General features: G+C 36.6%; 1 protein-coding gene across 4 annotated transcripts in view; it reads right to left on the minus strand.

Moving 5' to 3' along the window:
* Positions 1 to 16,156, minus strand: part of LOC127417740 (LIM and calponin homology domains-containing protein 1-like) — a 117,443-nt gene that overhangs the window by 34,526 nt on the left and 66,761 nt on the right. For all 4 annotated transcript variants that reach the window (XM_051657931.1, XM_051657932.1, XM_051657930.1 and 1 more), the window contains exons 4-7: positions 11,269 to 11,372; positions 7,931 to 7,961; positions 6,238 to 6,348; positions 3,654 to 3,852 (exon numbers count right to left, since the gene is read on the minus strand). In XM_051657931.1, coding sequence (XP_051513891.1) covers positions 3,654 to 3,852; positions 6,238 to 6,348; positions 7,931 to 7,961; positions 11,269 to 11,372 — 445 coding nt within the window. The remainder of the gene's footprint in view (positions 1 to 3,653; positions 3,853 to 6,237; positions 6,349 to 7,930; positions 7,962 to 11,268; positions 11,373 to 16,156) is intronic.

The raw sequence follows: 16,156 nt of genomic DNA on the forward strand, positions 1-16,156 counted from the left end.
AGTTAGCCAATCAGAACAGTTTACGTTGACATTTAAAGGAGGAGCTGAGGCCAAAACCGAGCGTTCAGACAGAGGGCCAGAAAGAGGGTGGAAAATGATAATATATTACTAAATTATGACTGTTTTGGTGACTATAAAACTATAAACAAAAGAGCATTTCATTACCCCTTTAAAACATATTCTTCCCTCCTCCTGCGCTTATTTTTAAGAGAACAGACTTCTGGATTTGTGGAAGCTATAATGGGCACAAAAATACCATAGACTTACATTGAAGGATGGACCCTAGACATATAAAATGGGCAAAACTCACAATTTCTTCAGAACATTTACAAACTCTAGTTTGTAATAAACTTTTAGTTAAGCAATACAGAAGCGGTAAAACCTACAGGCCTACTAATATAATGTACAGTACTGGACATTTCAGTGGTAAATAAAATGGGTCGAAATTGAACTTTGAGGCAGCTATTGTTTTTAAGTCTGGGAACATTTTCAGCAACACCAGTTTGAAAAAATACAAATCCATCATGGTCCTTTTTTGTTTGGGGCCTGTGAGCATTATGAATTGCATACAAATACAAGCCAAAATTTATATGTCTGACCGAAAATGATGACGGTCCAATCCCTGCCACTCAAAACAATATCTCAAGCACCCTGGAGTACAGACAAACAGCTATTTAATACACCATTTGCTTAAACAAGCACAACCAGTGGCTGCATTTGGGAGGACTGATACACAACATTGAATTCTGACAAAACTATTGTCATTCTGAACTTTGATTGAAGCAAAAAAGCAAATGAAAATTGAAAAAAAAGATGAAGAAACAAGACATTATTGAGTTAAAATACAATCCCATTAAGCACTGCAAATGACGTAATTGAATCAGATTTGATGGTACAAAATAAAAACTATTGACTTATAGTCAATGATTATAATATGCCGTATATAGTCATTGTAAACTAAATGTAAAAAAATATAAACAAAATATTTAAGTTTATTACAAAATATTTATCTATACCAAAATATAAGTAGTTTGAGAGTACAGGCAAAACGTCTCGATTATGTCATTAGCAGTGCATCGTCATGGGAGTGGGCCACCATTGCACCAATTTCCGTTTCCATGGTAACAGTGAATTCTCTGCTCAGTTGATAACTCTTTTAAGGATTCATGGGTGGTGTAGTTCTTCACCAGGAATTGTGTAATCAAAACACATTTTTCAAAAAATTAAGTTGAAATCACACTAAATTGTGGCTTCTATAGAGGCATATACCATCGTTTTACAATCTCAAAGCTCGTTTTATGAGAAAAAAATGAATGGGATACTTCTATTGAGTTCACCTCTTGCTTTCAAACTGAGGTAGTTCAACATCAGAGTTCTTTTACAGAGCAGTTTTCAGCAGCACCTGGATCAACAGTGACCTAACACTGAACTTCTTCTCCTCATCTTCCATCCGTGTTCACATTCCTGGGCAAGGTGCTCTCCACATGTCACCCTGTCTGTCTGTCTGTCAGCCTCCGTGGCCAAGGTTAAACACACATCATGCATAATGATGACTGATGATTCATGCCACGCCACTCAAACTTTAACTACTGACATCAGTGTTAAACACATAAGGCAGGAAAAATGGCAACAGTCTCTTTTATATCCTCCTAGAGCACAATCTCATCTGTAGTGAGATCTCGTCTGTAGTGATTTGTAGTGATTCTTTGGGGATTCAATTTATTTGGCCCCAGTTGGCTAATTAGCATAGCAAGAGAGTCAAGGGGTTGCATTCACACATCCAAAATCCATTTTTGCCACCTGAGTTGTTGCCTAGAGCATGGTAAACGCTAGCACTCAAATATGATGTGAAAAGAGAAAGGGTGGAATTTAACTCAGTTTCGGGTGAAGCAACTGAACCATGTGCGAAAACAGCCTGCCTTCCAACAGCTTCCTCTTAATCTCCAATATGACTGAAAAACTACAGAATTTTGACCAAAAGGCTTAATTCCCATGCTATGTATATTGTTAACGAAAGCAATAAAGTTTTACACACGTCTTGTTAAAACCGTTAACTGCTTTTGGTATATTCTCTTGAAACCAACTTATGAGAAGAGTAACATTATAAAATAACTTTATATAGTGCCAAGATATAATTACATCTCCATGTGTACTTTAAACCCTCACATAAATATCCTGCAGAACTGTTTACAGTTCTATCACACATTTATTAAATATTTACAAAGTGAACATATATTGTAAAACTTTTTTAACATGCATATGCTGTGTGCATGTTACTCATCAAATGAAAAAGAATCAAAGACACGGCACTCTTTGTGTTCTGCAATGCAACTTCCGGAACTCCAAAGAATGCTTTAGAGGAACTACAAAAAAAAAAAAATGGTGTGGTATTACTGAACAAAATTAGCATGTAAGCACAATTTACATTTGTCTACAAAACTAATTTCAAGCTTTTAAAGGGATAGTTTTACCAAAAATGAAAACGCTGTCATCATTTACTCACCCTGATGTTGTGCCACACCTGTATGACTTTCTTTCTTCTGTGGAACAGAACAGGAGATGTTAGGCAGAATGTTGGTCTCAGTTACCATTCACTTTAATTTAATCTGTGTTCCATATAATTAAAGTGACTGGTGACTGAGGCTAACGTTCTGCCTAACATCTTCTTTTGGGATCTCTCTCACTAGATTCTATCTCATAGGAAGTCTGTAATCCATACCAACACTCTTCTCAATAGAAAAACTGGTTGAGGACCGGGTTAAGCTACAGAGCCACTGAAACCACATGGATTATGTCCACATGATGTCATATCTGTGCGATGTGCCTTACCAACCCAATCAAACCAGCGCAATAACAGCCATGGCAAATTGCACATATGAATAAGGTATTACATTTGTTTTGAGGAGAATTTACTTTAGAATAAAGAGACTCGAATTCTAATGAATTTTGACCATGCATATGCTATCATTTAGATAAATCTGGACTATTTTAGGGAACTGAGACCAAAATAACATGTTGATTAAATAAATTGATTCCACATATTTGGCTAAAGGCACAACTGGTCTAAAATCATAAAGCATTAGGATTTGAGGCCTCCTTTTTTTACAATTACTCTATACTTAACATCATGATTACTTTATTATTATTTATTATTTTTCATACTGTTATTCTACAGACTTGGTTAAGTGTTTTAACCAATATTTTCAATATCCTAAACCAAGACGTAACAGGTCTTATATCTATCTATCTATCTATCTATGTATCTATCTATCTATCTATCTACCTACCTACCTACCTACCTACCCCTCTCTCTCTCTCTCTCTCTCTCTCTCTCTCTCTATCTATCATCTGTCTGTCTGTCTGCCATCCATCCATCCATCCATCCATCTAGCCATCCTTTAAACTTTAGCTTTTTAAAACTAACTTTTAGACAAGACTTTGTCTTGACAAACCTTACCTATCTAGTTTTAAGTGTAATCTCACACATTTGCTATTTGATTTTATCTATTGGGTATTGATTGGAAGTTTTTTTCTTATTTGGAATAATGTGCACTGATGAATCGTTCACAAAAAGAACAGGAATGTGTGTTAATGAGGTGTAAATAGGGTCAATTTGGATTTCAAGTTAACTTTAATGTGTGTGTGGCGCTCACCATCACTGTAGCCACGGGCGAGCAGGCCGTCGGGTGAGGGGGTATGGCGGGAACGGGAGCCGATGGAGTCCAGGCTGTCGAACGAGTCGTCTCGAGCGTGTCTTGGCGGAGAGAAAGAGTCACTGCGCTCGGACTCCCAGGAATCTATATAACCACTGTCCCTGATGCTACGCTTCGGGCTGTCCCACTCCTCTGCCTCCTGACAAACACACACATATAATCAATATCACTCACTCATAAAGTTCAATCACAAACTCAAGTTCCTGCTAGCGGTGTTTCAGTCGTGAACGACTTGGTGTTTTAGAATGAGCCATTTAAAGTCCCCATGAAAGAGCTTGACGAGCAGTTTTCTCTCCTGTGAAAAATTATTCCAATTTGTAAATGTGAATAGATGTGTACAGATGACCATACCCAATTAAAATGTCAAAAGGACATCATTGAAACTCATAATTCATTTATTTATGCTATTATTATTGTCTTTATTCTAAAGCTTGATATAAGCCCACACCCAAAAACTGACACAATGGAGGAATAAATGAAGTATTTGCTTTGTTGTCATTTGTTGGGAAAACACCAATGCTGCGTAAGCACCATTTCTCAACTCATAGTACATTTGTAGATGAACACATTTTAATAAAGGATAGTAAGACTCGTTTCAGTGATTAATAACTTAATGTATTGAAAAAATTACACCACTTACAGGTGTAATGATGTAACTGACAGAAAGGGTCACTAAATGAATCAGTGAGCAAGTCTTTTTGGTGACTGGATTTAAAAGAGTCAATCAAAAAAATCCCCAACTCTAGTTCCTCCCCTGGACCTAACCTTGGAGAGAATAAAGGGAAACTGGAATAGGCGAGGTGTGACAGAGGAACTGGAAGAGGAAATGAGGTGAGCAGCTGTTTATACAGAATAACCTCATCGCTGTGACTGGCAGGAACTGGGAAATAAAGAGCAGTTTTCTAATTAAAGAAATAACAGATCTCAGGTCAAGAGCACCAGTTAGCTCTTTCTCAATTAGCATTGCCCAAAACACAAGCCTTTCATTAACATCCTGCAGCTCTGCACTGACTCTAGGACTGAACCGAGATCAGTCTGTTTGTGACCATCTGAACAGATGGGAAAATGCTTTTCATGCAAAGGACACACGACATGATGGAAAAATAAATTGCAGCCCAGTGACATCACCCTCTTTTTGACCACGTCCATTTAGCTGCCATTTGACATGGTCTCTCCACTTTTCTAGAACAAACGCCAAGTTCTCTAGAGCAGTGGTTCCCAACTGGTGGGTCACGACCCAAAAATGGTTGGCAGGTCTGTTCAGGGCTACTAACAGAATGGAAAAAACAAAGCTAAATGCAAATAATAAAATGCCACTGACCGTATAATCGTGCATAGTTACGACTACAAAATATATAGACTTATCAACTTTTAGTAGTAAACACTTCCATGTTTTTTGTTGTTGGCGTCAAAGGCCGTGTCCAATTAAACTCTACAGTATTTTGCCGAAAATTCTTCTGTCACTTGGAAATAAGGCTAAAACTAATACAATATTTGGTCCAGTGTTTGTTCCATGCTTTAGATTGGTAAATCACACTTTTAACAGCAGGGCCGCTACTAGGATGTGACCAAAAAAATTTAAGGGACTAAAGCCCCCTCTAGCCATGCCCCTACAACCCCCCTCAATAATACCCCTCAATAATTACTGTTTTCTATTCACCCATGTAATGTTAATAATTTTGCATGATTTTGAATTTATGCAGATTATAGTGAAGTTCTTACATTCCAATGAATGATTTTAAGGACAATTTAGCTTACTTTTGTACAATAACTTATTTTGGAACTATTTTGGGTCACCACTGTATCCAATGTAATGTCATACAGTCATCCAATGTATCCAATCTGGGTCCTAGAGGAAAACCAGTTGAAAACCACTGCTCTAGGCAGGGCATCATCATTTCAACATCCATGTGAGGTAGAAATGTTAAAAAACAGGGCACATTTGAGAGAAAATATTTCAAACAGAGACACTGTTATTTGGCCAACAGAAGTGTGTGTGAGATCATTGTATTCTCTGGAGACCAACAAAAGATCTCAGCCCTGGTTGAGTCCAGTGATCCTAACCCATCTGAAACAATGATGAACAGTCACTTCTAATAACGACCCCAAGATTGATGGGGAGAGGTGGGGTGTTATTCCAAAGACGGGACACCATACACTTAGCCCATGCAAACAGTTAGAACCCTGTTAAACTGATACCTCTTTCAAAAATCATACTCAACGTGCTTTATACAGTACACAAGTTCTAGGAGAAAAAGTCAGTGCATTTTAAAATTCTTTCTAAGTAGTTGTTAGGGTGTTCCGGTGGTTGCCTAATGGTCTACATTGAAGGCACTCCCTTCAGTGTAAGTCTTTAAGAGATTTTTTGGGCTTGTTTTCGTCTGCCAGGCAAAAATTGTAAGTGTGACTGCTTCATCAAGTGCTTGAAACAATCCAACTAGAATCTGATCCATCAAGTTCATATCTAAGCTGCAGAGTGTGTAGATGAGGGCAGTTAGAATATGAGGTTTTGATTTGTCTTTACCTTTCTCATCTGTGACAGCAGCCCTTCAAACTCGTGCAGGTCCAGGGTGGGCCCGTTGTATGTGGCGCTGCTGTTGGCCGCTCGGCCCAGCCAGTAGATTGTGATTAAAACCTGAAGGAACAAAATCGATTGTAACATTAAGTTAGTTTCTAAATTAGAGAGGAGCAACAGAATATTGTCCTCTTGCAGATTATAGTCTCCACAAGTTTGTGCAAGATCTGATGATCCATGCTATCCAGTATAATTTGAGAATGTCCCAATCTTGTGTGTTTCAATGGAAGCAAGGAAAGGTCTGGATCTGACTGTAACTTAGTAAATTTCACAAATGTACTTATTTGATTAGTGACCTAGAAATAGAGCACAATCTTAAATATTTTCTCTTCCGATTACATTTTAAATGTTTCAAAATCCTAAATCTTTGTTTCTTTCCATGTTTAAATTACATTTTGAATCCCAGATTCAGACTTTTGGACCCCAGTGTATGGAACAATTACACTATCCTGTTATTGTATGCTGTACTGTTCTCTGTCCGCTAGCTCAGTGATGTCAGGACTAGGTAAACCAAATGGGCCTGTCATATTTATGCTAAAAGAGGGTTAACTCAAGACTACAAAACTTCTCCTTTTCTCATTTCCTTCTGAAACAATGAGAGGATTATTCTTTCCAACACATATTTGATTGTAAGCAAAGCTGAACACCTCATTGAACGTGTTCTCACGCTAGGAACACCAACGCTTTGTGTGATAATTTGTGGATAATCAAGCTAAATAATAAATTAAAAGATAAGCATGTTTCCTTAAAGTGTTTCTCAATCAAGTATGCATCGCTTAAGTGTTTTTAAGTAGGTCCTAATGAAATCTATTTTATTTTTTCACGAATCCTGTGTTTTCCATTTGATTTTTGATTTTTTCATAATTACATGTTTTAAAGTTTAATTTAATTTTTATCATCAAAGTGTCTACTGAAGTAATCCTTTTTTTTTTTTCTCCCTAATTTGGTATGCCCAATTTCCAATGCGCTCTAAGTCCTTGTGGTGGCGTAGTGACTCAATCCGGGTGGCGGAGGACGAATCTCAGTTGCCTCTGCATATAAGACCGTCAATCCGCACATCTTATCATGTAATTTGTTGTCGCGTTACCGTGGAAACCTAGCGTGTATGGAGGCTTCACGCTATTCTCCGTGGCATCCAAGCACAACTCACAACGCGCCCCACCGGGAGTGAGAACCACACATTATAGTGACCACGAGGAGGTTACCCCATGTGATTCTACCCTCCCTAGCAACCGGGCCAACTAAGAAATTCCCACTAAGAAATTTCACGATTTCATTTTATTAACTGTGCATTTTAGTGTAAAAGGAGTAACAGAGCACATGCTCATATAAGTCGTGTGTCAGTCATACTGCGCACTGTTACCGGATTGAGTCAGTGCTCGGTACTACCGGCATTGTTGAAACACTGGTATCGTGACATCTTCTTTATTTTAGTATTGACTTGGTACTGAAGAACCGGTACTTTTAATATCACTAGAACCTACCAATGGATTGCTTTTTATAGCTAATATATGCATATCAAGCTTGAATAAGGGAAAATATAAAAAATGTCACACTTCAGCTTTAAAAAAAGTAGTCTAGGGACAATCCTAGGGGTAATATCACTACATATCTGAGCAGACATGGTACTCTATTTACTTACATTTTTTATCTTCTTGTTACTATCTGGACCTCTGAGAAAGAGACAGAGAGAGAATATAAGTACTGTATATGTCACTCAATCAATCAATTAAACTGAAGTGAACAGGTGTGATAAAATGAGTGGAAAAACAGCACATACATACATCCTCAGGTCATAGGCAAGGCAAGGCAAGTTTGTTTATATACCGCATTTCATACACAATGGTAATTCAAAGTGCTTTACATAAAAACTATAAAGAAATACAAGACACATAAAAATCTATTTTAAAACAATCAATAAATAATCAATAATCAATTTTTTAAAAATATATATTCATAGCAGAATATATAATATATTCCTCCTTTTCTCACATACAACATCCGAAACCTTTGGGCTTTTTTTTTCTTTCTTTTTTTTTTTTTTGGCAGTCTTTCAGCTGCCATACATAGGCCTATACTTACTCCACTAAAATAAGAGAGAATTCAGCTATAAACATCATGTTTGTGTTTAGATTAAATTCAAGTATAATTGGGAGATATAAAGTGTAATTTTCTTTGTGATTTTGTACTTTTTGCTCTTTATCATAATGCAGTAACACATTAGCATAGTGCGTGTTGTTTGCAGTCATGAAATCAGAGACCCTCCCCTTGAAATCCTAACACAAGTGGTCACAGGAGACGAATTTGAGAGGGATATTTATGCCAGGTTTAAATGCTACTGCTCCTTACTTGACCAATTGTGATTGGATCATCGGAAACGCATCTTAAAACCAGGTGTAAACAAGGCCTGTGACAAACTAGTAATGACCTCTAACTCATGTGTCCAGTACAACTGTTCTGCAAGTTTATTTTCTCTTCTGTAACTTTCAATTAATAGAAAATGATATGAAAAAAGATAGTGAGTGAGAGAGAGAGAGAGAGAGAGACAAAAAATAGAAAGGAAAAGATGAATAGAAGATTGATAAACGAGTGCAGCAGTGGTTTCTGCTTTCCTTCATGACTGCAGAATCAGAGAATGGATTGTTGTTCTAGGAGTTCTCTCTTTAAAATGTTCGCCACATGACAGATTCCAATTCATATTAGATCATTCACTCTGATAGCACCTGTCTGTCGACCTCTCTTTCTCTCACTCCCTTTACCTGTCATAAAGTGTTCATTGTTTCCATCAACAAGCAGAATTTCTGCATACTTCATTTCTGAGCTCACTTTATAGATCTGTCCCTGCTCCAGTGGAAAGAGTGTTGACAGAGAGATATGAGAGAGATGAGATATACTGGAGAGAGCACTGACAGGACAGTAGAGGTGAGAGACAAAGACAAGCACATTTTATGTTGATTTCAGATGTGCAAATGAGCCAGTTAAATGGTACACTTATAGTAATTTTTCCCTCATTTAAGACGTTTTACCCCTAAAGAAATAAATAGTACTGTTAATTTAAAATATGTTTAAAATCATGTACACTCAGATGAAATGAAGACTCCAGTCATATCTATATACGAGGTTAACTCATGTGGGTATTTTATTGGCTGACGCCGATATCTAGAGAGCAGGATGGCTGACGGCCAATTATTGGTAGAAAATTAGATATACACCAGATTGCAGGGTTTAAATTTAAACTTATTTTATGCAATTAAAAAAATAACTAAAACAGAAAATGTGCACTATCCTTTGACAATGCTGCCGTAGCTTTTATTGTAGATTTTGAAATGGACACTAGGTGGAATAACCACTTCTATAGATCTTAATCAGGGCAGATGACATATTTAATTATTTTAGCAATTTCAAATAAGGCTGACTTAGAGTCTGATCAATGGGCTGTACAATCGAAATGTTCTAGATCACTTCTAATGATCATAACTCATGTTTTCTGGTGTTATTGTTCAACTGGATTTCTTTTGGCTTACCGTATTTTTAACATTTAGTTGCCTGAATGATTGTTAAAAAGACATTAAACATCACAACCCAGTGAACAGACTGTACATGCATCCCTCACAGCCTCTTTCTTAATTGCAAAAAAATAAGTTTGGAGTCTACCTTAACAGAGGTCCGTTAATCTGCCAAGTAGGCACAATTATCGGCCAATGGCGATAACATCAAAATATCGGTTGATTAATCGGCCTGCCCGATATATCAGTCTATCACTAATCGGTATTCTAATAAAATTATTGTACATGGAATGGGTCACCTCATGGGGGTTGACATGTTAAGATCATATGACCAGGTTTCCATTAATTGGCCAAGTAGGAACATTTATCAGTTAATACCAATAATATCAAAATATCGGTTGATTATTCTGCCTGCCAGATATATCGGTCTATCACTAATCAGTATTCTAATGAAAGCTGTTTTATTACTCTTGCAGTGAGTCACTTCATGGAGGTTGACATGTTAAGATCATATGACCAATTGAAAATATTTTAGTGGACGAGGCATAATTTAGTCACAGATTTATTGTGCATCCATACTTTTAAATACTCTTTTGGAAGAGTTCTGCCAGATATGTTGTAAGTGGTTATACAAAAATGGGAACCTGATTAAAGGGGTCTTTAGTACAACTCACAACAACTTTAAATTGTGGCACTAATTTAATTCAGAATTGCGACACTGAGTGGAGTGCACAGGCCAACAAACACATTCACGTTGAGAGGAATGAAATTTTACCTATCTCGCCTATCCTTTGAGTTTGACAAACCAGTCCTGTAAGCAAGCTGATCTCTGTTATTTACTGTAGTTTCACTCTGGACTCTCAGAAACACCTCCTTACACCTGACGGCTTATCCTTCACTGAGAAGAGCTCAGTCTCTACAGAAACAACTACACTCTTGAACTCTGAACAGGACATATGAGATTACAGAATATGCAGTGGACAAACACAGCTCTGTTTAATATCTGATCCTACTGGCTAAGACCTTTACAACAAAGACAACAGCAACAAAAAAGCAAAAAGTTCATACAAGTCATACAGGTTTGGAAGGACACAATAGTCGGTTGTGATGTTTTAATTTTTATGTGGACTTCAATCTCATTGTGGTCTTTGTGAAACAATCAACATATTAAATAAGTCTACTTAATGATTAAGATATTTATAGAGTACATAAAAAATGCAGATCAATACAGTAAAATCTCTGATTTAATGAGACAACCTTATATTCATCAAATCTTGAAGTATATACATAAATGTAATCAAGTTTATTTTTGAATTTAAAACCAAAACATTTGGGAACATTCACAGAGATCCACTATTCAAGTAACAATGCAGAAGAAATTACTTCAACGTTTTAAATCCAGTGTTTCAGAGTATGCATACATATGGACGTACACAAACACATAAACACAATAATGAAGATTGGTTGATCTTACTTGTTGGTGCATGTGGCGGTGTCTTGCAAATCCCCAGGATCAAACAGCTGAGAGCCCTTCAAACCCAACTCCTCACAACCCTTCCGGAAGAGTGACACATTATCCTAAAAACACACACACACGTGAGTGGATCCCGCACAAACTTAGTGCCAAGACTAACTTCACACACACATCGTTTAAAAACCAAGAGGGGAGGCAAATCGACGGCAGTGGTTTTGGGCACCCACTGCCTGCGGACTCAAAACACTCTCTCTCGCTGCTAGTTTATACTTTTAAACACGTAGGCTACTTTAATTCAGGTGCAGGAATGTCTCTCTCTCTCTCAGGTTACTCGGGGTCTTTTGTTGAAGTATGCAACCTGAGCTCTCTTATCCGCTCTGTTCTTCTCTCCTCCGCTGCTTTCTCTCCTCTCTGGTTCCCAGCACCATTGAAAGGCCCCAGACCCCTCCCTGCTCAACACTTTGTCTCTCAACCTCTCTCTCTAGTGGACCTGGAAGGGTGGCACAGTTTCCTGTCCCTAGTGATTGTTGTCCCACTGTTGTTTTGGAAGGACAACTTATTTTAATCTCACACCCGAGAGAGAGAGAGATTTTATAGTAAAGAGTTATATATTTTGCTGATATAATAAATTATTATATATTAGGATTATTGTATTCTATTTTATGTTTTTGTATTTTACTTTACATTGTTTATTGCATTTATTATTTGTATTAACTAAGCTGGTATAGTACCATATTTCCATTTTATTTCTTGTATAATTTGTATTATATATAATTATAATTTTATAATAAAATACAAATAAATCTGAATAAAATAATTATAAATATATATTATTTATTAAAATTCTATTTATAAATTATATATTTCTAATATATTATTTTATTAAAAAAATTGTTTTAGGATTATAATTTTATAAATATAATAATATATTATTTTAAATAATATATATATATACAGGTGCATCTCAATAAATTAGAATGTCATGGAAAAGTTCATTTATTTCAGTAATTCAACTCAAATTGTGAAACTCGTGTATTAAATAAATTCAATGCACACAGACTGAAGTAGTTTAAGTTTTCGGTTCTTTTAATTGTGATGATTTTGGCTCACATTTAACAAAAACCCACCAATTCACTATCTCAAAAAATTAGAATATGGTGACATGCCAATCAGCTAATCAACTCAAAACACCTGCAAAGGTTTCCTGAGCCTTCAAAATGGTCTCTCAGTTTGGTTCACTAGGCTACACAATCATGGGGAAGACTGCTGATCTGACAGTTGTCCAGAAGACAATCACTGACACCCTTCACAAGGAGGGTAAGCCACAAACATTCATTGCCAAAGAAGCTGGCTGTTCACAGAGTGCTGTATCCAAGCATGTTAACAGAAAGTTGAGTGGAAGGAAAAAGTGTGGAAGAAAAGGATGCACAACCAACTGAGAGAACCGCAGCCTTCTGAGTATTGTCAAGCAAAATCGATTCAAGAATTTGGGTGAACTTCACAAGGAATGGACTGAGGCTGGGGTCAAGGCATCAAGAGCCACCACACACAGACGTGTCAAGGAATTTGGCTACAGTTGTCATATTCCTCTTGTTAAGCCACTCCTGAACCACAGACAACGTCAGAGGCGTCTTACCTGGGCTAAGGAGAAGAAGAACTGGACTGTTGCCCACTGGTCCAAAGTCCTCTTTTCAGATGAGAGCAAGTTTTGTATTTCATTTGGAAACCAAGGTCCTAGAGTCTGGAGGAAGGGTGGAGAAGCTCATAGCCCAAGTTGCTTGAAGTCCAGTGTTAAGTTTCCACAGTCTGTGATGATTTGGGGTGCAATGTCATCTGCTGGTGTTGGTCCATTGTGTTTTTTGAAAACCAAAGTCACTGCACCCGTTTACCAAGAAATTTTGGAGCACTTCATGCTTCCTTTTGCTGACCAGCTTTTTAAAGATGCTGATTTCATTTTCCAGCAGGATTTGGCACCTGCCCACACTGCCAAAAGCACCAAAAGTTGGTTAAATGACCATGGTGTTGGTGTGCTTGACTGGCCAGCAAACTCACCAGAACTGAACCCCATAGAGAATCTATGGGGTATTGTCAAGAGGAAAATGAGAAACAAGAGACCAAAAAATGCAGATGAGCTGAAGGCCACTGTCAAAGAAACCTGGGCTTCCATGCCACCTCAGCAGTGCCACAAACTGATCACCTCCATGCCACGCCGAATTGAGGCAGTAATTAAAGCAAAAGAAGCCCCTACCAAGTATTGAGTACATATACAGTAAATGAACATACTTTCCAGAAGGCCAACAATTCACTAAAAATGTTTTTTTTTTTTATTGGTCTTATGATGTATTCTAATTTTTTGAGATAGTGAATTGGTGGGTTTTTGTTAAATGTGAGCCAAAATCATCACAATTAAAAGAACCAAAGACTTAAACTACTTCAGTCTGTGTGCATTGAATTTATTTAATACACGAGTTTCACAATTTGAGTTGAATTACTGAAATAAACGAACTTTTCCACGACATTCTAATTTATTGAGATGCACCTGTATATATATATATGAATGATTATATTGTATATATACACAAAGTATATTATCATATTTATTGTTTTATTTTTTCCCCTTTTCTGTCACTGTTTTTAGAATGTGTGTATTGATGCTTTGGCAAAATTGTATGCAAAGCAATCATGCCAATAAAGTTCTTTGAAATTGAATTGGAGAGAGAGACATCCCAAGAACTGATTTATCCATGCCCCATACATGTAAATATAAAAAGCGTCCTTTCACTCGTCCTTGCTGAGCATTGGTAAAAAAAATAGATATAATAGTAATCGAGAATAATTTACCATAAGTAATTTCCTCAGTGGTTGTCTTTGATTTGCAACTATGAGATATTAGAACGGTCCAGAGGCGTCATGCCCATTCTGAGTTAGGGGCACGTGCCCCCTCAGTTTTTTGAGCGAAGAGGATTTTGAATGGTTTATTTGAACTTCCAAAAACGCATTTGTATAGTATCTTCAAAACATAGACAACGACTGTATTATTAATTCCACGAAGACTGTCAATGTTACGCTCCTTTTATACACATGGAAAATGTTATTCTCATCTGAATTTGGATGCACGCTCCATTAAATTATAAGGAATGTAAGTATTATTAACCATTTTCATCTACATACAAATCATGGATAGAATTAAAAGTGATTGTATCAGCACACATTCACTTCTACCGGTCGATGTCCCTGCTCTCACTAAGGGAGTGCATGTGCGCGCTCTAAATGTGTCATGTGCACTCGCAAATTTATTATGAAATCATACAGCTCTGCCCCTGTTCATTCGTAGCCTACAAACATTCTGCCTCTGTAGACATGTTATAAAGACGTGTCCATTAATGAGTTCAAAATGATACCGGGTCGACGTATCTTCATGTTTTTGCGACAAGTACAGTTTCACCAAGAGACGGAGACTCGCTCATGTGATGCGAGTTTATAACAGATATAGGTTAAAAACATTTAAGTAATCCCATTGTGATGAGGACAAACAGGTAGTTTTAAAAAAAAGTTATGCAAAATACGGTTTCATAGAAATATTTATAGCCGTTAATCACGCACCATTGTATGACACATTGCCAAATGAGTCCGTCAATCAGATTTTAAGGTTATTGATCATCATTGGTGAATTGCTCCAACACCTGTAATATTATGAAATATTATGAAAGACATGGTTTTCAAAGTCTTTTTCAAAGCGATGACCTTCATTAACCTCACGAAAACAGAGCCCCTTTTCTCTTATTCTTCTTTTTTTTTTTTTTTTCTCCTTTACCATTATGTTGTCTTGTCTGCCCAGGGCTTGGTTTCCCAAAAGAATCGCAAGCTTAAGTTGATCGTAGAGACCATTGGCGCCAATGGTTTCTAGGATCTACTTAGGCTTACGATGCTTTTGGGAAACCAAGCCGAGCTTAGTTGAGACGTTTGTCATAATGTTTTGGTGCCTTGTTTGTTGTATATTTGAATTTTTTGCAATAAAAGATGCAACAACAAAAAAATCCCTATATGCATTGTGTGTCCATATTTAAGACACTTAAGACCATATTTGTGGTCAAAATATGTTATGGAGAAATAACACACTCTTAGTAAAATGCAAACCATTATATTTAGTTAATTTTCTTACACTGTAAACATTTTTAGTGTGAGTTTACAGTAAATTCCTGGCTACTAGTTGCATGAGTTTCACAGTATGTTCGACAAAAATATTTCTACAATTTATTAAATTTAAAACACAACCGTATACTGTGACTTCACAGTGAACAGGACCAAGAAATTACTGTAATTTAGTAGTGCTATATTGTAGAATCACAATGATCATCTGTATTTTTTATCTACGTTGTTTGTTGATTGTCACCATAGTTGAGATTTGTATGCTGAGTGTTGATATCTGTGTTGATAACAGTTTTTTTTTAATAAAAGTTCATGAGATATTAAACCAATCATATCATAGACATAAGCATTGGACTAATATGATTAACTATTCCTTTACTTTCATATGCATCATATAGTCTAGACAATACATCATGGTCTGACATAATATCAACCCCTAAATTGACAAATTTTCTCCATATATCACAGTACAATAACTTCCATTCTTAAACACACTTGCACCAATTGGGAGAAAATTAATTAGAAATAAATAATACAAGGTCCCATTCAAAGGGAACACTAAACACCATAATGGTAACTTCAAATGAAACACCATTTTCCCATAATGCAGTGCGATTATTCTAATTTCTTTTCTTTTTTTTCACAGTTATTTGTTGTGTTGTGACAGAAAATGACCTAGCCTGCATTGATTTTACAGTTCAGTACTGAAAACAGTATTTTATCGTAAGAAATTACTGTT

Source organism: Myxocyprinus asiaticus, chromosome 27 (assembly GCF_019703515.2).
Source record: "Myxocyprinus asiaticus isolate MX2 ecotype Aquarium Trade chromosome 27, UBuf_Myxa_2, whole genome shotgun sequence".
Lineage (NCBI taxonomy): Eukaryota > Metazoa > Chordata > Actinopteri > Cypriniformes > Catostomidae > Myxocyprinus > Myxocyprinus asiaticus.